The 25,930-nt window shown below is 37.8% G+C and overlaps 1 protein-coding gene across 2 annotated transcripts in view; it reads left to right on the plus strand.

Moving 5' to 3' along the window:
* The window catches only part of FSTL4 (follistatin like 4), a 790,888-nt gene extending 765,606 nt beyond the window's left edge, over positions 1 to 25,282 (plus strand). For both annotated transcript variants that reach the window (XM_031953062.1, XM_031953063.1), the window contains 4 exons: positions 886 to 1,035; positions 2,121 to 2,228; positions 19,491 to 19,603; positions 21,351 to 25,282. In XM_031953062.1, the coding sequence (XP_031808922.1) occupies positions 886 to 1,035; positions 2,121 to 2,228; positions 19,491 to 19,603; positions 21,351 to 22,053 (1,074 nt within the window). In that variant the 3' untranslated portion in view covers positions 22,054 to 25,282. The remainder of the gene's footprint in view (positions 1 to 885; positions 1,036 to 2,120; positions 2,229 to 19,490; positions 19,604 to 21,350) is intronic.
* The last annotated feature ends 648 nt before the right edge of the window (positions 25,283 to 25,930 follow it).

Raw genomic sequence — 25,930 nt, forward strand, 5'->3', positions numbered from 1 at the left:
GTGTCTCAGCTTCATTATTTCATTTACCTCACAAAAGATCAGCATGATATTAGGAATAGATTGTCTATTATTGTAGTTATGAGTATAATTCCCCTAATAAGCTGTAAGCTTTCTAAGGACAGAAGCAATATCTATTTCATCTCTGCGATCCTCTGAGTGCCTAGTGCAACCCATAGGAGGTAGTTAATGTTTATGAGATTAAACAGATAAATGCATGGAAAATGTACCAAAAACTTTCTACCACAGTACATTATTGAGAAAAAAATTTGTATATGAAGAGTTTATCTTAAACCTAATTTAAGGGCCCTTAAATTGTCTACATACCACATCTCTTTGCTTTAAAGGCAATAACCTGATATGTGACATAAAAAGGATATTAGCAATTATAAAGCCCCAGTGCACAGTATGCTTCAAAGTCATATATTTTTGAATATGTAGCAATGAAATCTCAGCATCCATTGTTTCTACTTTTTTGTAGCTATATGATTCATTTCCATACAGCAGGACATCTACAGAACTGGACAATTCCAACGCCCAAGCGTTTTTGCCCTAATATTCTCCTAAAGTTACCATCTCTGCAAATTTAAAAGCATCAAAATGGTACCTCTTTTTAAAATGGATTTCCTTGCTATAAAAGTATCTATATGCCAGAGAAACTACTTGGACCATAATGATCAGAAAATAAATTCTGATGGCATCCTGTAGGCCTATATATCACCAGCCTGAGATAGTTTTCTATGTTCAATGTGTACAAAGTGAGCCATTAATTCTGTCAACATAGAACACTTTTTACCACAAATTTCTTTAAGCTAGCAGCATACAGTGGGCCTAAGTGAGCACTAGCTAAATGAAACTATAAAATAAAACTATCTTTCTCATTTTCAGGAAGAAATATGTCCTCAGATGGAAGGAGAGACCACTCAGTCCTGCCAATGGTCATCTGCAGTCAATGTCAGGAACCGAAATATCTATGTGGCCCAGCCATTACTGAGCAGAATTCTCAAAATAGATGTACAAACTCAGAAAGTCCAGCAGGTATGTAAACTTCACAGTGGTTTGTGGGAACCTTCAAATATATTGATAGCTTTAAGATTACAGGAGTATCAAAATGGTATAATGGAAAGTAGATATGGAATGAGAGAATCTGGGTCCAATGCTTAACCTTGGACTTTGAAAGGTGCTCAACAAAGTACCTGGCACATAATAGGCACTATACAAATGCTTGTTCTCTTGCTCTTCCCTCTCCTTCTTTTGTTACTATTTACTATGGAAGAGAATTTTCAATCCTAAATCAACTTCCAATCCCCATCCAGTGAGCTTTCCAATCTAAACAGATTTATTATATTTAGCAGTGGTTGGAAGCTAAAGCTATATTCTGAGAAGTTATGAGTATTTAAGAGGTAATACCTTCTCTGTTTGCTCATAGTTACTAGCTTTTAAGGAGAGAAGCACTACTTTATCATGGATCCCCCAAACACGATGACATATAAGTAGGTCTACCTGGCAAAGGCATATGTCAGGAAGGGGGAAGGCCAGAGGAAGTGGAACTAGGACATGTTTTTTAGTTTAATTTAGTTTTGTTTGATGGTCTTCAGACCAATCCAAGAAAAATCCAGTCTATAAGGATTTCTCATTTAGCTCATAAGTACCGAAAAATCATGTGTATTGATTCCTGATAATATAATTGTTTGGAAAACAATACCAGCTTGTCAAAATAAACATAGTATTAAGGGTAAAATATCACATGTTCAGGGTTCTAATGTGCCTAGCTAACTTGTTTTCATGTCCTGGTAGGTAGCCAGAGTGATTGATCTCTACAAATTTTACAAAATGAGACTCAGAAATTGGTAGCTATACAAGGCTCCTAAATATACATCAGATCATTGAAATGAGCTTTAGGCTCAGGGTGGCTATTTCGTGTTATGACTATGTTCAGGGACTGGAGCCTCCAGTGTTTCCTAGTGGCCTATATTGAAGAGACTTGCATAGTTTCAAGGTCGGACCAAGTTTGAATGTTGCTATAGGCCGGAAGGCCTCCCTCTCCTCTCATTAAATCAAGCCTGATTTCTAAGTTGATTTTTTTAGTCAGCAGTGACCAAAATGTTACTTCATTTTTCAAGGCCATAGGTGTGGACTCACTACCAGCTAAGCTGCTCTATGACAAGTCACATGATCAAGTGTGGGTTCTAAGCTGGGGAGATATGCAGAAGTCCCAACCAAGCCTTCAGGTACATTTCTAAAATCCCTGTATATTTGTTTGGAAAGATAATGTAGTTCTTTATTTTATATTTCTCACTCTTCTTCATTTCTCCTTTTGTCCCTGACTTTAACTCCTCTTTTCTCCTTGCTCCTGTTATTTCTCCCTCTATTCCTTGATTTTTTCACTTCTCTCACTTTCTTCTACTCTCCAAATTCCTTTTTTTTTCCGTTTTTGCTACCATGTTCCATCCCAGATCTGTAGCCTTGGATATCTGCCTCATATTTGTATCACATGTAATCCCCATGTCTTCCATGTTGAGTCACCTAAAATTCCATCATAAAATGACCTCTGGTTGGAACAGTCTACTCTTTTGCCACATGACCATAGTTCTACATTGGTTAGAATTGACTCTAGGGAATTATCACCCTCTGAACAGATGGTTTCCTTAGGCAGTCAGGCCAGTTCCAAGTGGCCTGTTTCAAATAGTTTTCTGCATCTAATGGTCTGAATGGACACTTCTCATTTATTCTCAGCTTAGCCTTGAAGTTAGTGACAACAGAACCTTCCCTTTCTCTTTTAAATTATTGGGTTATTCATGCAGAGTCAGCCTTGTGGAAAATCATTCACTAGCACAGAACATTAAATCCAAGTGTATCAGCATGGGAAAAGGATCTCCTTTTATATCTTGCTTAGTAGGATATAAAGAATATTAGCATAGATTCCCATCCATTCCAGATGACAGAACTAGCAGCAGAAAGTTTCAGGGAAGTATATTTAGGCTTTGTATAGTAATTATATGTGTGTGTGTGTGTGTGTGTGTGTGTGTGCGCAAAGAGGCAGTCAATGGCATTTATTAAGCATTTACTATATGCAAAGCAATACAAAAAAAAAAAGTAAAAACTCTCAAGGAGCTTATAGTGTAGTAGGATAGACAACATGCAAACATCCATGTCCAAAAAAAAAAGTGAATACAGAATAAATTGATAATATACAAAGAAAAGACACTAGTATTAGGAGAATCAAGAAAGGCTTTTTGTAGCATTGTAGCTGCAACTTGAAGGAAACCAGGGAAGCCAAGAGGCAGAGTTCAGGAGAGAAAACATTCCCTCCATGAGAGATTTCCAGAGAAAATGCCTAAATAAGATGACTTATCTTGTTAAAGGAAAAGTAAGAAGGCCAATATCACCAGATCACAGGGCACACGGATTGAGTAAGGTATAAAAAGACTGGAAAGTTAGGAAGGATTCATGGCATAAAGGACTTAAACACAAACAATGGACCAGAGTGATGACAATTTTAAAGAAAATAAGAGGAAATATATGGTTGCTGTTATGAAAGTAAAATTAATAAGACTTTACAACAGAATAAATAGAAAAAGTTAATAGATATTGAAGAATCAGGGATGATACCAATGAATGGAAGGAAGTTAGTATGCTCATAGTAATAGTGATCTTAGAAAGGGAGGCAGATAATGGGATAAAAAATGTGTTCAACTTTGAACATGTTAAGTTTAATATATTCATGGGATATCTAGTTTGAGATTCCCAATAAGCTGTAGGTGAGAAGGTTGGGAGAAAGGTTAGGACTGTGTATATATAAATAGATCTAAAAATTATCTTAATAGGATAATTGAATGTGTGATAGATAGCTGATGAAATTCTTGAGTAAAACTCATATAGTGGGAAAAGAAGAGTCACAAAATAGACACAAAATACACCCACTAGTAGCAGAGATGACCTAGAAGAAGATCAAGCAAATGAGATGGAGTTATCTAACATGTCAGATGAGAACAAGGAGAAAACTGCATCACAAAAACCTAAAAAGAGAATATCAGAGAAAAATGTTAAAGGCTGCAGAGAGAATAAGAAGAAGATAATTTAGAAAAGTCCATTAGATTTGACAGCAGATCATCACTACCTTTGGAAGGAGCTCTTACAATGATGAGGTTGAAACCCAGACTAGAGAATTAATAAAATAATGAGAGGAAAGGAAGTGAAGACATTGATTATAGACAACCTTCTCAAAGATCATTCCTACAAACATGAGGAGAGGATATGGGACAATGGCTAACAGGAATGGATGGATCAAATTAAGGGTTTTTAAATAATGAGTAAGACAGGTCTTTTGTAGGCAATAGAAAAGCATTAAGTATAGAGGAAGAGAAGGTAAACAGTGGGGATGCTTATGGGAACATCTACTAAAGAATACATTTGGAAGTGAAATCATTGTGTGTTAAGATGCTTATTGTTGCAAGGAAAGGCTCTACCTCTTCTCTGAGATGATGAGAAGAGGAAAATTGGGAGGTCTTGCTGAGTGACCTCAATTTTTCCATGAAATATGAAGCAATATTTTAAGTTGAAAGGGGAAGGAGAGGTGGAACTATGAGAATTTTGAGGAAGAATGAAAAGATCTAGAAAAACCAGTGGGATAAGTGAGATGTTGAATAAATTAATGAGATTAAAAAATAACCTTACCAAAATTAGGGCCCAGTTGAGATCATGAAACATAAATTTGTAGTGTACTCTGTCAACATGTTCTAATGATTGTCTCCAGGAATATATGAGATGCTCAGGGAAGATTAGTACCTCCAGGGAAAGCGCTTGCCAAGCCCTTCAAAACTCCTCACCCACCTTTGGTATCCATCTATTACCTAAATCTCACCTGTGACTCCAACATGCTGCAGCATGTACAGATAGTAAACCCCAGTTAAATCAGGTTAAAGCCAGGTTGAGAGTAGCTGACAGGTCTCAAACCTTTTGATTTGAGTTAGGGGCAATGTCTAACCAAGCATGCGAAGATTTCTCCTATCAGAGTGGAAAGACAGGAACAATTTTGTTGTAACAGTCACGGAGGCAGCTAAAGCAGGTGATGTGGAATACCCAGAGCTTCATCAGACATAGAAATTGCTAAGGTCACTACATTCCAGGCCATCACCAACCATCTTGACTTCTGTCTTGCACTGGATACTGATGACTGTGGAAGAAAGGGTGAAGCTTAAGGCTCTGTGCAATTCTACTTCAATTAAAATAGATTGCATGTTGCAAGTCAAGACATCAGTCATCCACCAATGCAGGAGAGTTGGATACACTGGGAGCTGCAACCACAATTCTGCAAACAGGCAACCCAAGGTATTGGGTCACCTTCTCACTAGATTGAAGGGCAGTAGGTTTGGTTTTGGCACCCCTTGGTTATTTGAGTAGACCCTGAAAGTGGTCCTTTAAAGGACCAAAAATAGTCTTATTCCCACAGAAGGCAGGAATTCCGCCTTAGTGATCAACACACACACACACACACACACACACACACACACACACAATTTGCAAAGAAGAGTCCACTCATCATTGGTACATGGAACGTGTGCATGCTTATGAATAACATAAAATCCATACACTTAAGAAATGAAGAGTTCTACCTGTGACAGAAAACAGCAAATACCACATTCAATTAGTGACCATGAGTGAAACAAGGCTGGCAAATAAAGACTAGCTTACTAAAGTTAGAATTTGGATACATTTGTGAAAAGAACTGGACCAATCAAAGTCTCATGCTCTCCAAGCTAAACGTTTGCAGTAAGCAAAAGTGGCTCAAAGGCAGCATGACCACCAGGAGGCTCAACATCAACAGATTAGAATGTTTCTCCATATATGAACAGTTTATTACTGACTTGAAGAGAAAATTGAGTCAGCACACAGAAAGAAACAGTGAAGCAAAAGTATGAGAAATAAACAAACAGACAGAGAGACAAAAAAAGTAAAAATACTATGCTTCAATCCATATTCAGTCTATATCATTCCCTCTCTGGATGCAGATGGTATTTCCCATCCCAAGTCTATTGGAATTGTCTTGAATCACCACATTATTGAGAAAAACTATGTCCATAACAGTTAATCATCATATAATCCTGCTATTACAGTGTATGATGTTCTCTTGGTTCTTTTTACATCATTTAGTGTTAGTTTGTGTAGGTCTTTTCAGGCTTTTCTGAAATTAGCCTGCTATCATAACTTATTCAGCCAATTTCTTTTTATTTATTTATTTAATTTTTTGATTATAACTTTTTATTGACAGAAGATATGCATGGGTAATTTTTTACAACATTATCCCTTGCACTCACTTCTGTTCTGACTTTTCCCTTCCCTCCCTCCACCCCCCTCCCCTAGATGGCAAGCAGTCTTATACATGTTAAATATATTATAGTATATCCTAGATACAATATATGTGTGCAGAACCGAACAGTTCTCTTGTTGCACCGGAAGAATTGGATTCAGAAGGTAAAAATAACCTGCGAAGAAAAACAAAAATGCAAATAATCCACATTCATTTCCCAGTGTTCCTTCTCTGGGTGTAGTTGCTTCTGTCCATCATTGATTAACTGGCATCCACTCAATTTCAAGTTTCTTGCCACTAAAAAAAACGGGCTACAACAAACATTTTTTGCACAAAGGGGGTCCTTTCCCTTTTTTATGATCTCTTTGGGATACAGAGCTAGTAGTAAGATTGTTGAATCCAAGGACATGCACGGTATTATAGGCCTTTAGGCATAGTTCCAAATTATTCTCCAGGATAGTTGAATCAGTCCACAACTCTACCAACAATACATTAGTGTCCCAGTTTTCCCACACCCCCTCCAAAATTTATCATTATCTTATCCTGTAAACTTAGCCAATCAGAGAGGTATGAAATGGTACATCAGCATTATCTTAATTTACATTTCTCTAATCAATATTAATTTAGAGTATTTTTCCATTTATCAATTGGGGAATGACTAATATTCTTAAAAATTTGAGTCAGTTCTCTACATGTTTGAGAACCGAGACTTTTGTCAAAGATACTGCTGTAAATATTTTCCCCCAGCTTTCTGCTTCTCTTCTAATCTTGGCTGCATTAGCTTTGTTTGTACAAAAATGTTTTAATATAATTTAAATGATCAATTTTCATAATGTTCTCTAGTCTCTAATAAAGAAGGCAGCTTTTGACTCCATCAAAAGCACAAAGATACAGGATTCTTGGTTCAGCAAAAAGACAAATGAGATTCAATTCTTTGCTTTCAGCAGTAATCTGAAGTACTTTGATGATGCCCTGAGAACTGTTTTTCAGTCAAAATCCCTAGTGCATTTCACCTATTCAGTGCTGATGAAGCCACAGTTATCAGTGACAAGGAAAGATTGGCTTTCATAGTGTTCTCAACAGACTATCAATAACCAATGCTGGAACCATCGATTATATGCCTCAGTTTGTAATCACTTCCCCTCTACCCAAACCTAACTGTAGAAAAGGTTGTGAGTACTTTCAAGCTCCTCTTAAATAACAAAGTGCCTGGCCCTGATTCCATTCCCATAGAGAGGAGTTCCTACAAAAGACAGTTCTACTTCTCATACGGAAGCTGACTGAAATCTTCTGGGTTCTATAATAAGAGGAAGTCATCCACCAGGAGCATAAGAATGTTCCATTGTCCATCTCTATAAAGGAAAAGAAAACTAGCTGTCATAGGACAAGAGGATTTCTCTCCTACTCATTTCTGGTAAAATTTTTGCCAGAGTCCTCCTTTAGCAGCTGATTAATCATCTGGAAGATGGTCACTTGTTTGAGAGATAGTGTGGCTTTAGAAAGGGTCATAGAATGGCCAACACAGTATTTACTACCTGACAACTCCAGGGAAATGCCAGGAATAAAACAGAGTTCTGCACACATTTGTTGATCTTACCAAGGTCTTTGTGAAAATGAGGACCTGTGAAAGAACATGGCTTTCCCAGAGAAGTTTGTCAGCATTTTGCACCATTTCATAATGGCATACTCACATGGGTTCTGGATGAATGAAAATTCTTAGTCACCAGTAGAAACTAGGTTGAGTGTTTGCTCCCATGCTCTCCAGCATGAGGTTTCCTACAATGTTGTTGGATGCCTTCAATAAGGACAAAAATGGTACCAGAATCAAATTATGCCCTTGAAAAAGAATGCAGGTCAAAACCAAAATGGAGGGGAAGTCGGTGAGTAATTTTTTGTTTGCAGATGATATCCACTCAATGAAACTTCTGAGGTTGAGATGCAACAAAGTATGGATCAGTCTTCTGCCCCCCCTATGCTAATTTTGGCCTGACAATCAACATGATGGATCCTCTCTGAAGCAGGACCACTCCATCCATATGTGAAACCACTGGTTACAACAAACGTAGAAATTCTGAATGCTCTAAGTTTGCTTACCTTAGCAGTACATATCCAAGGCTCATGAGACTCATGCGTGCATTGTCATAGCTAGTCAAGCATTTGAGAGGCTGCAAAACAAAATGTGAGAGAAGAGATATTGTGTTCCAACTAAAGCTCTACAGAGCCATCATGCTGACTACACTGGTATATGCTTGTGAAACCTGGACAGTCTATCAGTGCCATGCCAGAAAAGTGAATTGCTTCCATTTAAATTGTGTCAGGAAGATCCTAAAAATTACCTGGCAAGATAAAGTATTGAACACTGAAGTCCTTTCTCAAGCTGAACTGCCAAGGATTCAAACTCTGTTACACAGAGCATTCAACTGCCAAGCATTCAACTCTGTTGAGCTGGGCATGTAGTTTAAAAACCAAATGCATACTTATCTAAAAGACAATTTTACAAAGAACTTTCCCAAGATAAATGCTCACCTGGTGGTCAAAAGAAGAGGTTTAGGGATACTCTCAAGGTTTCTCTGAAGAACTTTAATGCTGACTGTGAGAAAAGAGAAATTCTGAGACAGGACCATCTAGCATAGCACACTACTACCAAGAAGGCACTGTACTGTATGAGCAAAGCAGAATCATAGAAATGCAGAGGCAGCTTGAGCTACACATATTCAAGCCCGCATCCACTCTAAATGTTCTAATGGACTTGGTCAGTGATAGTGCCTCCCAAATTTGCATTGATCTGAACAACTGCAGCCAAAAACACCGTACCCTGACCCCAACATTGTGTTGTCTTTGGACTTCTTCGAAAACAAAATTCCCAGACTAACATGATTATTTCCATCTTGGCCCATGAACTAAAAGCAAAGATTCCTATAACTAAGATTTATATAGCACTTATTATGTGCCAAGCATTTCACAAATATCTGATACTTCTAAGTGCAGTAGAAGGCAGATGTCATTATTTTCCCAATGTTATAAATGAGGAAACTGAAAGAAAGGTTAAGTAACTTGCCTGGTTACCATATGCAATGATTCAAGACAATTCCAATGGACTTAGGTTGGAAAATGCCATCCATATCCTGAGAGAAAACTATGGATCCTGAAAGTGAATTGAAGCATAGTATTTTCACCTTTTTTATTTGGTTTGGTTTGCTTTTTTTTCTCATGATTTTTCCCCCTTTGGTCTGATTTTTCTTGCATAATATAAGAAATAATGAAAATAGATTTTTAAAAAATAAAAACCCATGTTCTTTAAAAAAGAAAAGAAGATGGAAAGAGAAAGCAAGAAGGAAAAAGGAAGGAAGAGAAAGAGAAAGGAAGAAAAAAGAAAGAAAGAAAAAGAGGAAGGGAGAGAAGGAGGAAGGGAAGGAGGAAGTTGAGCAAAATCAAGAAGGTAGGAAAAGAGAAAGTAATAGAGAAAAAAAAGGAAGGAATCTAATGAAAAAAAATAAAAGGAAGGAAACAAGCATTTATGTCAGATACTGTACCAAGTGCTTTACAAACAATATCCTATTTGATTCTCACAACAATCCTGTGAAGTAGGACTTAATCCAAGGACCTGGATTCACATCCCAGCTCTGTTTCTTACTACATAATACTGATTTCGAACTAATCATTTAAATTTGTTGGTCTTCATTCCTATTTTATGTATAGCCCTTACATCCAACTACACCTCTAAATCTGTGATTCTGTGATCCAATTTTCCCTACAGTATAGCTCAGCACACAGGGCAGAATAAAATAAGATCTTCTTAAAGATTTGGTAAATGAATTCCTTAACCTCAGAGGAAACCAATTTGTTTTCTTGTTCCTCTGCTTTGGGGGAGAAATGTGAAAGTTCAGTCCTCACAGATTTCTTACCTCCCCACCTCCTGCCATCAGTCTCCTGGCATCTAGGTGATGTTGTTGAGGTGTAGACCACATGTGTTGAGGTCTACATTTGGGATACCTAAATGAAATTAGGGTTTAGTTAGGTCTAGTGGCAGGTTTGGGGTACAGGGAGTCAAACAGAGTTCCCCTGCAACCCCCTTAGATTCGGCGCAAGGATACGGCGATACATGAGGTCTAGAAGCGGCGCGGATTCCCAATAAAAGCATTTATTAGCCCAGAGAGCTAGATTAATAAAAGAGGTTTATTATTGAGTTTAGAAGTAGGAGATAGGTGAAGGTAGAGATAAAGAGGGCACTGGACAGAGGGTCCAGTGGACAGAGGGTCCTCACATGGCGACCATGTTTGGAATCTCTGCAAAGAGGGGTTCCCAGTGTGGTCCTTTTAAGTCGAAGACTTAGCTCGAGGGGCTTTGGGGTGTAGCCCCAAAGTTGGCTCAGATCCGGGTGGGGCTGGGACAGGTCCGGACCTTCTATTGGAATTCAAAGGGACCAGGATTTGTGAGTCAAAGGGTAATTTACATTAGCTAGGGGGGTTGGGAATCAAAGATTGGAATCTTTCCCGCATCAATGTGGTGAGATAGCTCTGGTTTTGGAGTCAATTAGACCTGAATTCAGATCTGGCTTTAAGATACTTTAAGATGCGGTTTGAATGGTCTCAATTCCTGGTGGTCTAGAGGTTAGTGGCTATAAGAGAGTTGTGAAGAATCCCCTTTAAATCGGCTGCAGGTTTCAGGAGTGAAAGAATTCACTCATTCTCAAATTATTAGTTGCAAAATGAAAGTTTATTATTAGATAGAAATTAGTTTACTAAGAGACTGACTTCTATAGTGGCAGATCTATGGAAAATGGAGTTTTGCACTGAGAATGCAGTTCTCAATGGGCAGAAGGTCCTGGCAGCTGAATGAGCTACCGAGGTCCATCTGCAAAAGAACTTTAGTGTAGGGAAGCTATTATATTGGGTATCTTTAGTGGGGGCTGGGACAGCCCAGGTTCCCTGGGCTTAGATTCTAATCAGCCTGGATCTCCTATTTGGAATTAACAACACTTCAAAGGTGTGCCTTTTTGACCAGGATTTCTAATTGAGTTAAAGGCTCTGGCATCCTGGAAAGATAACTTATCTAGTGGGATATGCCTTACCCAAGAGGAGCTGAGAATCTGAAAGGGATCACAGATCAAAAGGAAATACAGTTTCTTAGAGGGACCATAGCCTGCTTTATACTTGTTAGCTGTATGAGCCTGAGCAAATAATTTAACCTCTGTCTGCCTCAGTTTCTTCAAATCAAAATGAGGATAATAATACCACCTACTTTACAGGATTGTTGTTAAAATCAAATGGGATAATGTTTGTAAAGCACTTGGCACAGTGCCTAACATAAATGCTTGTTTCCTTCCTTTTTTAATTAGATTCTTTCCTTCCTTTCCTCTGTTATTCTCTCCTTTCCTTCCTTCCTGATTTTGCTGTACTCCCTGGCTTATTCTAAGAATTTCTCCTTTGCTTCAGATGTTGACCTAAATTGTCTATGATCCCTACCAGCTCTGAAGTGTTTTGACCTCATTCTTAATATCTTTTCATTTGTTTGCCTCTATACAGCCCCATAGACTTAAGCAGTCTGACCAAAAAAATAGTGAAATAATTTTCCAATCATTTATTTTGATCCCCATTGATAACCTCCATCAAGCTCTCCCTATGGAATAGAGGTCATCTTGTATTATCAAAGGCTGTGCCAGCAGGATACAAACCTTGACAGTCCCACAAAATTGAAAAAATTTAAAATAAAGCCTTCTGGAAGAAAGTCTATTTATTATACTGGAAAGAATGCTAGGTTTGGATCCCAGCTATACAATTTATTAGCTGTACAACCTTAGGTAATTTAGTTACACATCTGTAAACTAATGGAGCTGTATTTATTGAAGAGCTTTTAAAAATCTATATACCTACTATGCATTAGAGCCTAGGGATAAAAAGACATAAATGACTAAACATGATGACACTCATCTAGTCTAATCCCATTTACCTGGGAACCTAATGTTACTGAGGCTCTTTAGCTTAGGAATTCTGAGATGTAGTGGACTATGTAGATTGGGTATCTGTACTAAACTCCACATCAATATAATGTGCCCCAAGTATGGAGTGGAGACACCAGGGCATGGAAGAAGGGGCAAATTAGTCCATGTCCTAAACAGAACAGGTCAAAATTCTTATACCAGTCAACAGTGGAATCCAACTTGCTCCCAAATTTCTAGCTTAGACTAGAAGGGAAACCCCAATCTTTTCCAAATGGAAAAAAGAAATAAAATGAAAAAATCCCTCCCTGCCCACAAAGAGTTGGTATTCTATAAATAGAATAGGGGAAATTAATTATAGGACAAAGGAATCTGAGAGCAAAGTCTTGAGAGGATCTGAGAAGGCTTTATGTATAAAAGAGGAAACCCACAACTATTCTGGGAAGGGGGGGGATTTTGGTCATAAGGCATGACTTTTGTGAGAACTTGGAGCAAAAAAAGGGCTACCAAATTCAAAGAATGCCTAGTAGGCCAGATAGCTCAATATAGAGTTCAAATGAGTAATTTGGGCTGCATATAGAGATTTAGGAGTCATTTCTTTAAAGATGATATTTGAATTCATGGAAGCTAATCAGATCTCTGAGTACAGCAATTCAGTTCAATTCCATGAGCACTTAAGTACTCAGAAATGCATAAAATATAAGTATAGTATTGTATAATATCAACATATTTTATCTTGTAATACCATAATAATTCAGATTTCTTCTCTGGTACAAAGGGAAGAGGCTACTAACAGTGGGAGAAACTTGGAAAGGTTTCTTAAAGAAGACAACACTTAACCTGAATCTTGAAGGGAGCTAAAAATTTCCTAGATGTTGAGATAAGGATAAGAGTATATTTCCAGAAAATAAAATTTTTAAAAATTTGTAAAATACTTCATAAACTTTAAAATGCTATAGAAATGGTAACTCTAAGACAACTGTATAAATATGTATACATATATTGTATTTAACATATTCTTTAACATATTTAACATGTATGGTACTACCTGCCATCTAGGAAAGGGGGTGGAGGAAAGGAGAAAAGTTGGAACAGAAGTTTTTGCAAGGGTCAATGTTGAAAAATTACCTGTGCATGTTTTGTCAATAAAAAGCTATAATAAAAAAAAAATGCTGGCTCTTAACTTGCTTTAGTAAGAAACATTTGGTTTTATAAATTTAATGAAATAATGTATGCCCTTGTATACTAAATGAGAAAAACATGAGGCTAAAATATGCAGATAGTCATATCCTTATTTTAAAAGTGAAGATAATGAGGGCCAGCAAGGCAGATCAGCCTACCTAGAGCCAGGCAGCTAATAAGTGGTAGAGATAGGTATTATAAACTATAGCTTTTAAAATCAAGTGTTTCTTTACTCTTTAAGTTTCTGATATCTTTTACAGGTCTTTTTTTTTTTTTTTTTTTTTTTTTTTTTTTTTTTTTTTTTTTTTTTTTTTTTTTACCTACATACCTGGGAAGTAGGTGGTATTAGTATCCTCATTTTATAGTATATGAAATTGAGGCTGTGACATTCCAAGAGTCACACAGTGTATCTAAAGCTGGATTTGAATTTAAATCCATTCTACCTCCTCTGGGGCAAACCTACTGTTTTCTCCAGACCTCCATTTCCCCATCTTTAGGATGCAAGAGTTATGCTTTTTACAACTACATTTTCAACTAATTTTCTCACTCTAATGCTGCAAGTCTATCAGCCAAACAACTATCCTGTGGCTACTTCACTGGAGCCTTGACTCTCTTAGCTCCAGCTAAAGAGTGTAGACATTTTCTGCTCCCTGCCCCTATAAGAGAGTTAAAAAGTCTTAAAGTCAAGCCTGCTATCTATGGAAATTTTTCTCTTCCTCCCACTCTAAATCTTGCATAGAGAAAACCTTATTTGTTTTGGTTTGGTGTTTGGTGACTGACTAAGAATGACTTTAAGGGAAATTTCTAGTAAAGTGGTTAATTGGTTGGTAGTCCTGCAATTACATCAGTAATTGGTCTGTCAGTAATTTTCCTGAATTTGCAAATTGTCTTGTTAAACATAAAAAGGGTTTTGCAAGAAGGTTAGGAGCTAGGATTCATGCTTTAATTAAGAGTTGCCCAAGTGTGAGTTGATCATGAAGGGGACAGCAACTTCAGGGCAGAAATAATGTTGTCTTGGGGCATCTATCTTTCCTGCCTCCCTTTCTGCCTTCTGGAATGCCTTCATTGGCTTCCTCTTCCTTCAGTGGACACACAAGGGATTTAATCTCTAGACAATAAAATTCTATAGCCGAATGATTCCAGTTCCCCACATTGATGATACCGTGTTATTGCAGGGGCCTTCACATGACCCTCTTAATTCTTCCTGCTTGGTGTGGGCAGGAGTTGGGGAGAGAGGTTTTATTTTCTAGTTTTCTTGGAGGAGGGAGGGTGCTTAATGAACAGTGGATCTCTTTCCAGCAGCCTTCCTGACAAATTCACAGTGGCATAACAAGAATCTTGGGATTGTACCCTTTTACACTTTCCTTAAGTGGCCAAATTTGTGAAAGAATTATTCTGAGAAGAGCATATGGCTAAACATTCCTGCTGTGCTGACTAGGAACACTTCGCATCAGAGGAAAAGAAATTTCCAGTTAGTAATTTCTACATTTTTACAATCCAAATCCCCTAAATCCCTTATTCCCTGGCCCCTCCTCCATTTTCCCACCAAGCACCTTGCTTTTTCCCTTCTCTTTTCCACTTCCTAAACCATGATCAAATTAACTCTATAGTTCCCAGGAAGGACTTTTTTTTTTTTTTTTAACATTATTCTATTCCCATTTATCATTCTTGAATGTCACAAAACAAGTTTCCTTCCCTTGCACCATTTTCTTTTGTGTATTGACTCTCCTATTAAAATGGAAGTTCCTTGGGAACAGGGACTACCTTTGCTTTTTTTTTTTTTTTCAGTCCCAAAGGGTTATGTCTGATACTTAGGAAGTTCTTAACAAATGCTTTTTCATTCATTCACACTATACCTCTTACATGTGAAGAAAGGTAGGTTTCCATGATAGTGGTAGAGGGTGTATTATCTTAGAATACCTACAACATATTGGCATTTTCATGCCAAGGACCAAACCTCTCTTTGGGTTCTTTCCCTGGTTTACTGCTGTGCCAGCCTGGGCCAACAGCTGGTTGTTCAGAGCAAGAGCATGTAATCAATTTTTATTTATTAGGATCAAGTCAGGGACAGGCAAGTGAGATCAATAAGGCAGAGAGTGGGAAAATTCCTGGCTGAACAGGAAGAAATTAGTAAGTAGTTTAACCCTGTTATACTGTTGTCCCTCTGTGTGATTGATCTGCATTGTGGTAAGGAGAGAAGCCTCAGAAATTAACATTCTATCCTTCAAATTTGCAAGTCTACAGCTTTGTATTGTACCAATGTAGCAGATTATATCTACTTTCTTCTTCAGTAGCCACTTGGAAATATTCTGATATTTTCTACTTGAATATAAATTTCTACTCCAGAGCCCAGGAGGATGCCTTTCAATCCATTGCCCCCTCCTAATTGTTGTCTTTCTCAGGGGAGCCTTTCTTGATCTCTTTGCAGCCTCTAATACTGTTGATCATCCTCTTCTTAATACTCTCTCCTTTCTAGGTTTTTGTGCTTGTATTCTCTCTTGCTTTTCTTCCTACCTATCTGACTACTATTACTCATCGCCTTTAACTGAATATTCAAATTGTGCCCACTAAATGTGGGTGTCTGTCACAGGGCTCTGTCTGTTCCTTCTCTTCTCCTTCTACTTGATATTCTTGTCTGCTCTTATGGATTAAATCATCACTTTTATGCTTATAATTTTCAAATCTCCTTATCTTTACCCATAAATCCTTATCCTTATCAAATACTCCTTATCCAACCCTAACATTCTAACCTTCAAACTTGCATCTCCACCTTCCTGTTGGACATTTAAAATTGAATGTCATATATATTCTTAAACTCAACATGTCCAAAACTGAACTCATTATCTTTTTCCCCTCTTCCAAACTTCCCTGTTATTGTGAAGGGTACCACAATCCTCCTAGTCAGGTTTGAAACCTATTTGTCATCTTTCACTATTCACTCTCTTTCATCCCTCAATCCAAGGCCTGTTGACATTACCTTTGTAATATCTTTCACATCCCCCTCCTCTCCTTTGACACTGCCATGACCCTGGATACAGGCCTCCATCACTTCTCACTTGGACTATTGCAGTAGTTAGACAATTTTTCATTCTTTGTCTTCAAAAAAGTTCAATAACAGCAGAGGTGATGTCTTGACTTGCACATAAATTGGATTTAAGTGAGGCAGAGTTGTGCAGAGTCATCAGTCTCACTCTCTCTTCCTGAGTTATCAAAAATTGTCCAGTGGCAGGACAAAAGTCAAGATGGCTGAGAATGACCTAGGATGCAGCAGGCTTTGCAATCTTGGATAGAAGCTGTAAAGAGAAAGTTTCCAACTTGATCTAGGGCAGAATTCTAACAAAGCTATCCAAAAGTGAAATGAGCTGCCCATAAAAGCAGTTTGTTCCTCGTTGCTCAAGAAATTTGAACAAAGGGCTAGATGACTATCAAATCTATTATTAAAAAAGATTCTAGATAGCCTGAAGTCCCTTCCAACTTTGAAACCTATGATATTCAGGATATTCCACACAAAGAAGAGGCAGAGAAGAGAATTATAGATGGGGAAAAGCACAATTATGATTATATAAAATTTTTAAGATTCATGCACCCACCAAAAAAAATTAAAAGGGAAACAACATCCTATTTGTTCTACCTGCCACTTTTCGTTCTAGTCCATCATTCAATCAACCATTAAAGGAATTTTCATAAAACACATGTCACCCCTTCCTTCCCCCCCCCCATATCACTCAGTAAACTCCAGTGGCTTCCTATGTCCTCCAAGATGAAATATAAAATCTTCTGCTTGATGTTCAAGGCCCCACTTCTCACATATAATACATGAATATTGTTCCCAAATCCCACTCTCCTTCCCACACTAGCTTCCTGGTTGTTCCTCAGACAAGATATTCCATCTCCCAAATCCAGACATTTCCATTAGCTGTCCCCATGCTTGAGAAGGTCTCTTATCTCTGACTCTTGGCTTCCCTGGCTTCTTTCAATATCAGCTTAAATTTTATTTTCTGCAGGGAGCCTTTCCCAATCCCCCTTAATTTTAATGTCTTCTCCTTACTAATTACCTCCATTTATGCTATACATAGCTTCTTTGTACATAGTCATTTGCATGTTTTTCTTCCTTTACACAGTGAATTCCTTGAAAGAAGGAACTGTCTTTTACCTTTTCTTGTATCCCCAACACTTAGTATAATGCCTTATTAAGTAAATACTTAATAAATATTTATTGACCAATCAATTTCTGTCTTAGACTGACCACATATTGGGGCCTCAAAATCTCCTCAAAAATTTCTCCCAGTTATCTATGATGATGATGATCCTTTTGTTCCAGCCCCTGTTCCTCTCTTACTTCTCAAATCAAGAAGACAGTGATAGTTTGTAGTCAGTGAACAACAAACTAGTCCTTTCTGTGATGAAATGATTTAATCACTTTATCTCAAAGTTGGAAAGTTCCTCATGGGCCATCTGGTTCAACTCTTACTTGTATAGTAATCCAAGTTATGTGCTAGGGCTAGTTCATTAGCAGCTAATTAGAGCTCATTGTGAAATTTCAATATGAGTACTTATACCTTATAAATCAGCAAATATCATAAATCATTTTATTTTATTTAGATTACTTGATTTATTATTTTGTTGATTATTTAGTCGAGAAAATGAGAATGTTAATAATCTAGGTTAATCTTAAAAGTGTGTCATTTGTACTTTTTTTTTATTTTCAGAGAATCAGTTAAATATTTACTAGGACATGCCTTCTAAATATAGTCATCCTTCTGTCACTTAAAGAACTCAAGTGGAAGGGAATGCATTATGTCCCAAAAAAGCCCAACTCACTGTTTACTAGGTCTATTTATTAAAATTATATCATTATTAAAATCAAACACGAAAATAAATGACCAAAGAATGACAGAGGTTAAACAACTACTGTTTAACTCTGAAAAATACCCAAGAGCTCACAGACATAATAACCTGACTATTAATTTCAAAATCCAAAATAAAATAAAAGAAAACCAAAATGCTAACAGGGGTTATAAGCAAAAGGCTTTCTTTATTCCTCTGGGGGAAGGAAACTAGACATGCACGGTAAAGTCTGCTGATACTACGAAGCCCCATTATGGTAGGTTGAGCATTGATACATATACCAGTGGCTATGCAATGAGCTATAGCCATGACAATGAGGGGTAACAACAACAATAAGGCAAATGTGATAGAAAGCAGAGCTTCTTGATTAGAACATGGTCTGGACAAACAAATACTTGTCCAAGCTCAGGCACTAGTTGGAGCTGAAACAATTCTGGGATTTTGCTGTAGTAGAGTTTGTTCAGAGGGTGAGTGCAAAAGGATTGTTGTTGTTCCAAGCTCAGAACACAGCTTGCTTGATGAATCGTAACTCTGGAACTCTGAAAAGCTGATAGTAAAAAGAGAGGAATAAAAGAGGGGAGTAGTCTTGACATGATTATCCTGACACAAAATCTTTATCTCTACTGTTGCTCCTAATACTACTTTCTCCATTCAAGAGACAAAAACTCAACTACTTGAAAGTGGTAGCTCTGCTTTCCTTCTCCAGGCTAAACTTCCGAAGTTCCTTCAAACCATATTTCAACATATTGAGATTCTTCTCTCCAGTTGATCATGTCTTCCAAATTTGATTTCAGGAACTGAATTCCTCACTCCATTTAGATGGTCTGACATGTGCAGACTCCATCCTCTCTCCCAACTCCATGAACAAATTTATGTCCTTCCTTCTTCCTCAGGGCATTACTTTACTAGATCTTTGCTTGCCATGTACAAATCCTTGAGAAGACAGTTTATGTTCTCTCTTCACTGATGGACTCTTCAGGGGCTAGCCCTATCACGTTATGTCAATGTAATGAATATGATCTGACTTCCCTAAATGCAGAAAGTTTACACTTGCTCCACATTCTCTCCTAGATTCTTCCATTGCATACCATCATGATTCTCCTGAAAGCAAGCTCTTCAATCTCTCCACATGGGGAAATGCCATTTTTGGCATTTGGATTTGCACCCAGACTCTGGTCATCCATACATTCAAAATAATCTCTCTTCTTTTTCCAGGTAATACCTGAAGCAAGTGCAGGTGAAAGCCAGCAACACATCATCCGAGTCCCATTTGAAGGAGTGGATGATTTCTTCATTCCACCTACAAACCTTGTTATTAATCACATCAGGTAAGATACTTTCTAGAAAATTATATTTGTGTCATCTAATAGGAAAATACCATGGTACTCTTAGGGAGCACTGTGGTTTGAGTTCCTATGTTGTTGCAATAGTTACATCTTTGTTCAAAGAGGACCAATGCATTGCACATGAATTGATTTAAGTGGGGCTGAGTTGCACAAATCATCATCTTCATCTTCCTTCTACAGTCATCAAAGTCCAGTGGCAAGACAAAAATCAAGATCACTAATAATGGCCCCAGAGGCAGTGGATGACCTTGGCCTTTCTAAATTTAGGTCCCTCCTAGGCCCCAGCTTATATGAGGTGATGTCCTTAGTCATAAGTACATTCATATTGGGGTGAAGAAGGACTGATAATAATAGTTAAACAATCAACAAACTACCACAACTAGTCAATTAATTCCAGTTTGCTTAGAAATGAAGGATGAGTAATTTTTGTGACTGGTTTCTTCCCTACATTTGACAGGATGAGAAAAAGATTATGGGGAGTTGGCAACCTTTGAGGAAATGGCCAAATTAATGTCTGTCATTCACTCTTTTTTTTTTTTTTATTTAATAGCCTTTTATTTACAGGATATATACATGGGTAACTTTACAGCATTAACAATTGCCAAACCTCTTGTTCCAATTTTTCACCTCTTACCCCCCCACCCCCTCCCCTAGATGGCAGGATGACCAGTAGATGTTAAATATATTAAAATATAAATTAGATACACAATAAGTATACATGACCAAAACGTTATTTTGCTGTACAAAAAGAATCAGACTCTGAATTATTGTACAATTAGCTTGTGAAGGAAATCAAAGATGCAGGTGTGCATAAATATAGGGATTGGGAATTCAATGTAATGGTTTTTAGTCATCTCCCAGAGTTCTTTTCTGGGTATAGCTAGTTCAGTTCATTACTGCTCCATTAGAAATGATTTGGTTGATCTCGTTGCTGAGGATGGCCTGATCCATCAGAACTGGTCATCATCTAGTATTGTTGTTGAAGTATATAATGATCTCCTGGTCCTGCTCATTTCACTCAGCATCAGTTCATGTAAGTCTCTCCAAGCCTTTCTGAAATCATCCTGTTGGTCATTTCTTACAGAACAGTAATATTCCATAATTTTCATATACCACAATTTATTCAGCCATTCTCCAACTGATGGACATGTCATTCACTCTTTATAGTAGAATTTACTCCCCTCCTCAACTCTGCATTTTATAATAGCTATTTTCCTCCAAATATCACCTGCCATATAAGATCTTTCCTAACTCTCCCCTCCCCAGACTAATTTTGCTCCCTCCCAACCTTTCCTTGTTGGTTAAGAGCATTAATCCTTAAAAGTTATAGAAATCCCCCAAAATGGTTAACAGCATTATCCTCAAAAGGTATAGAATCTTCCAAATTACCATTTAAAGAATTACCATTAAAGGGGCAGCTAGATGGCACAGTGGATAGAACACCAGACCTGAAGTCAGGAGGACCTGAGTTCAGATCTGATCTTACAGATCTGAGGTTTACAATTACCTCAGGAAAAAAATTACCATTTAAACAGAAATACTACTTAATTTCTTTGAGGATCATGAAAAAATGATGAAACAAAGAGGCAAACAATAGGAGGAAATGTTGAAATATTCTCCCACTAAACTATCTATGTAATCAGACAAAAGCTGCAAAATGTTAGTGGGATGAACAATAGTCATTTCAGCTTTTTTCCAATTCTGATCTGTATCCTTCTTCCTATTTTAGGTTCGGCTTCATCTTTAACAAATCAAATTTGACAATTCACAAGATTGACCTTGAAACAATGATGCTTATCAAAACCATAAGCTTACATAACTACAGTTGCATCCCCCATTCCATGGCTTACACCCACTTAGGAGGTTATTTTTTTGTTCAGTGCAAAAAGAATCAAACAGCTCCTGCATCATCGCAAGTTGTGATCGACAGTGTTACAGATACAGTGATTGGGCCCAATGGTGACATCAAAGGGGCGCCCCATGTTTCTCCAGATGGACACTTCTTGGTCAGCACAGATGAGGACAGTGGCCGGCTCCAGGTGCAGGCCATCACCACCCGAGGAGAAATCCAACTATTGTATGACTTAGAGACAGGTGTACACCTCTGTGATCTAGCATTTCAGCCATCTTTTACTGAAAGCAATCAATATTATATCTATGCCACATCACTTTTCCAAACCGATTTACTTTTTATGGAGTTGTCAACAGGAAGGATGGATACGCTGAAGAACTTAAAGGAGCCTCTTTTAGCCCAGGACTGGCAATGGGACAGCAACTCAAGGATTGTGAAAGATAGTGGATTATTTGGGCAGTACCTCATCACATCAGCCAAGGAGTCTCTGTTTGTCCTCAATGGGTGGCAAAAGACATTATGCTGTGAGGTATCAGGGATCAAGAGAGGTAACACAGTGGTTTGGATTGGAGAGGTATGAGAAGGTCTCAAAGCAGAGAAATGATGGGACCTTGACACTGCAATGGATAAGCAGTAGCATTGTATATTTTTACACTAATGAAAGAAAAAATCCCGTATAAGCTTTGTGGTGCAACACTGGTCTCCTTGCAAATTTTCTAATATAAAGTATGCTCTGCTAACAAGAATGGGGTTTCCTAGGGGCTTTTCATTAGGAAGTATGATTTATGCCTTGAGCTGTGACAAGAACATATGCTGCATAAAGGACTTATTTCTGTACCGAGGTCCAAGCCACTTGGTGATGCCATACAACTGAAAACTTGTACTTTTCTGGGCTGATAAACTTGTCAGTTGTGTTCAAGTGATCAGTTTCTTTTCCCTTCTGACTCAGCCCAGCTCCTCTTAACTTTGGGCTTTAAAGCCTATGGGCAGAATCCTTAAAATAGAGGGAGTTTGGAAGAAATGAAGAAGCTGATGGAATATGGACGTTGAAATGGAATGATTTAAGGCAATGTGATTAATTTCTGCCCCAAGTGGTCATAACTCTTAGAAAGAGCTCTCAGATCCAACGGCAGGTAACAGTGACACTGTTTCCCTCTTCGATTTGTAATAGCTAAGTAGAAGTAGAAGCTGAGAAGCTTCTGTGCATACCCTCTATGGGGATTCCTCTAGGTCTCCTCATCAGGTATTATTTTCCCCCTTAGCATTTGATTTTTAAGTTTTCTTCTTTTTTTTCTTCTTATTTATGCTACTGTGGGCCTTAAAAACCAGCATGACTAGATTACCTGTCCTTGTCATATTGTATCTCAGAAGGACAGGAGACTTCATTCCCTTGACTTACTAAAATTATTAGAATTGCACACATTAGTGAACTAGGGTCTTTCGTGAGGTACAGCAACATTTCTCCATGCCTTGTGCCAGATTCCTGGCAGTCTCATGGGCATCCACATGCCATACCATATAGCCAGCATGGAGATGCCCTGGACTGTTACAATTGGCAAGGAATGCAGTCTGGAAGAAACTTGGAAAAACTATGATTCTCCCTTGAAGACACACACATTTTTCAAACACCTCACAGACTGAGTTGTTATATTGGAAAGTAGATACCACTTCACTAACTTGTTCCAAAGGAGTCTGGAAAAGGGTTGTTATATTCAGTTGCCCTTTGTAACTGAACTGCTGGTGATTAAAAGAGAAGGTCTTCGTGGCAAGTCTATTTATGAGCTGAGCATTTCATTATCAAAGAAAGTGCTTAGGCATAGCCTGGGACTTTTTCAGAGAGACAAATGGCAATAAGATTGACATTTCCGCAGGCATCGTACTAAGATGAATGAGTTGTGATGATCACATGTGAATAACGGGTATTAGCTTGGATACTAAATGTGATGTGGGTGAGAGAACAATCTTTAAGTCTATTCTTTGAAAATTTCCATATAGCAATCCCATAGATACATGATAAGATCATTCATTCTTAGGGTGCCCTCTGAATCATTAAAATACCTGATTTTACTCCAGATTTATGTCATGATTTGAAGCCTCATGACCTTTATTATCCCCATCCCAGTGAAACTATATATCACATTACAATGTTCTTTCATCCAAATGCTTATAAATATTTGTTACTTTATCATGTGACCCTAAGGAAGTCAGAATCAAAAAGACACCAGTTAGCAGTGATGGCTGACTTCCTGAAAATTGAGTGGCTTTGAAGAGAGGCAGGTGAGCATGGTAGTTATGATTTACGTAAAAGAGAAGTCTGGAATAGTCCTCAAATGTACTGCTAAGAAAGTGTTGCTGTTGTTACTGTAGTTCTCTCTGTAAAAATCACAAGTCAAATATACTATCTAAGATAGGAAAGACCCCTAATGCTTTCTTGAACGTGCAATTCATTTAATGTCAGTGGGATGAAACTTGCCTACTATATACTTTCGTCTTGAACAAGAATATTTGATCTTATGAGCCATAGGAGGTTGGATGAGGCTCCGCCCTCATCCCTATGTGGCCATAAAAGCCTGAGCATAGCCTTCACCTTTGACTGTGTTCTCTGTTCTGTCTCATCACTTTCAGGGAAAGGAAGGAATGGACTTTGTAAGTACTCTTTAAATATGCACAATTCCTTTCTAAACCCTACATGTGTCTATCCATTATCTCTGTTGCCCAGGTGTTGTAAGCCCCAGTCATAATATTCTCCTATCTCATCCCCTCCTGTAGCCCTGTTCTTTAGTGTGTTTACTTAGAAAAGATTAATGTGGTTGGGAGGAAATTAGAAAGAACTTTTTGCTCTTATTTTTTATAAATGTAAAACTTGTAAATATCTGTTGATGTTGATAACTTTGAAAGGGGAAGATTTATTCGTTGGACAACTTGGAAGACCGATCTCCCTTGTTTCTCTTTGATTTAAAGCTTTTGACAGGATGTCATTTTTGACTCCAAAGGACTTTTTTTTGTCTAGGGTGTCCCATGCTGTCATGTTCTCCTCCAAAAGACAGGAGGCCTCCCTCTTTGGCTGATGTCTAAACAGAAAGATTCATGGCATAACAAAATGCTTTTTCACTTTACAGGAGGATACATTGTAGTATTCCTTTAAATAATGAATTCCCCTTAATACTCAATATAAATCTGCACCCAAGAAAGCAACATGTATACACACACATACACACAATGACACTTGCACAAATTTTCAAGATCATATCTGTTGTATAAAGTTAGTTACATCTGTATTCACTCTAAATAGCAGGACAACCATGAAATTAGTAGTATGCAAAATAAGCCTGTCAACAATCACTGAGCTGGATCCTTCAACATGGAGTCCTAAGATGCTGTACAATTCTGTAGGACAGGGGCAAGTAGGACCTCTTGTCATCCTTCCTCTTTCTCTTAAAAATGTGAGTTGCTTTCCCACTTTCTCTGTATGTGAAATCTGTAAGTCTTTCAATCTGTAATGGAAACATATAAATTGGTCTAGCCGACCTAGATTTGTTCTATGCCAACCTTTGTATTATTTAGTTTGAGTGTAGAGCAAATTTCTTAGTGAAGTAGACAGAACATGACATTTGGAATCAGGAAGACGAGACTGGAGTCTCCAATCTAGCCTCGGACATTTTCTGTCTTTGTAACCTTAGAGAAGTCACCTTACCTTTCAGCCTTAGTTTCTTCATCTGTAAAATTAGAATGATAATACCTCCTAACATAACATAGAGGATTGTTATAAGAATCAAATTAGATGATGTATATAAAATGCTTTACAAACCTCAGGCTACTACATAAATGTTATCAATTATTATTATTTTCATTATTATTATTGTTAATTCAAGCAGAGACAGAATAGTAGAGTGATAGAGAGCTGGTCTTGAAGCCAAGACTTTAATAATACATACTATTATGTGGCCCTGAGCAAGTCACTTAGAATTTCACTGCTCTAGAAAACCCTCTAAGACCCTTAAGATGTAGACAAGATATTAATTTCCATTGGTAAAGGGAGTTCCTTCACTCAGAGTTCCCAGTATCAATGAAATGATAGAACCAGGCTTTATCCCTATTCCTATTAATCCAACAACTCAACAGACATTTGTACCCTGGTTCCAAGTGCACAGAGGTAGGTGATGACAGAAGCTCAAACACCACCCCTGGCAACAGTGAGATTATTAGGAAATCTTGTTCTTTACAAGGGGCTTTTTTGGCACTATGTAAAGTCAACTTCAGAAAACTTTAACCTAGAGACCTGAACCCTAGATACTCCTTGATTTGTCTATCATTTCTACTTCTTACTTATATCATCTTGCTCATCTGACCAGAAAAAGGCTAGTGCTTCAGATAGTTGATGCTCCATTCTGTACCTGTCAAGAGAAGGGTAGAAATTAGGAAGATAGGAAGCAGACAGTGCCCTCTGTACCCTGATT

Source organism: Sarcophilus harrisii, chromosome 2 (assembly GCF_902635505.1).
Source record: "Sarcophilus harrisii chromosome 2, mSarHar1.11, whole genome shotgun sequence".
NCBI classification, from domain to species: domain Eukaryota; kingdom Metazoa; phylum Chordata; class Mammalia; order Dasyuromorphia; family Dasyuridae; genus Sarcophilus; species Sarcophilus harrisii.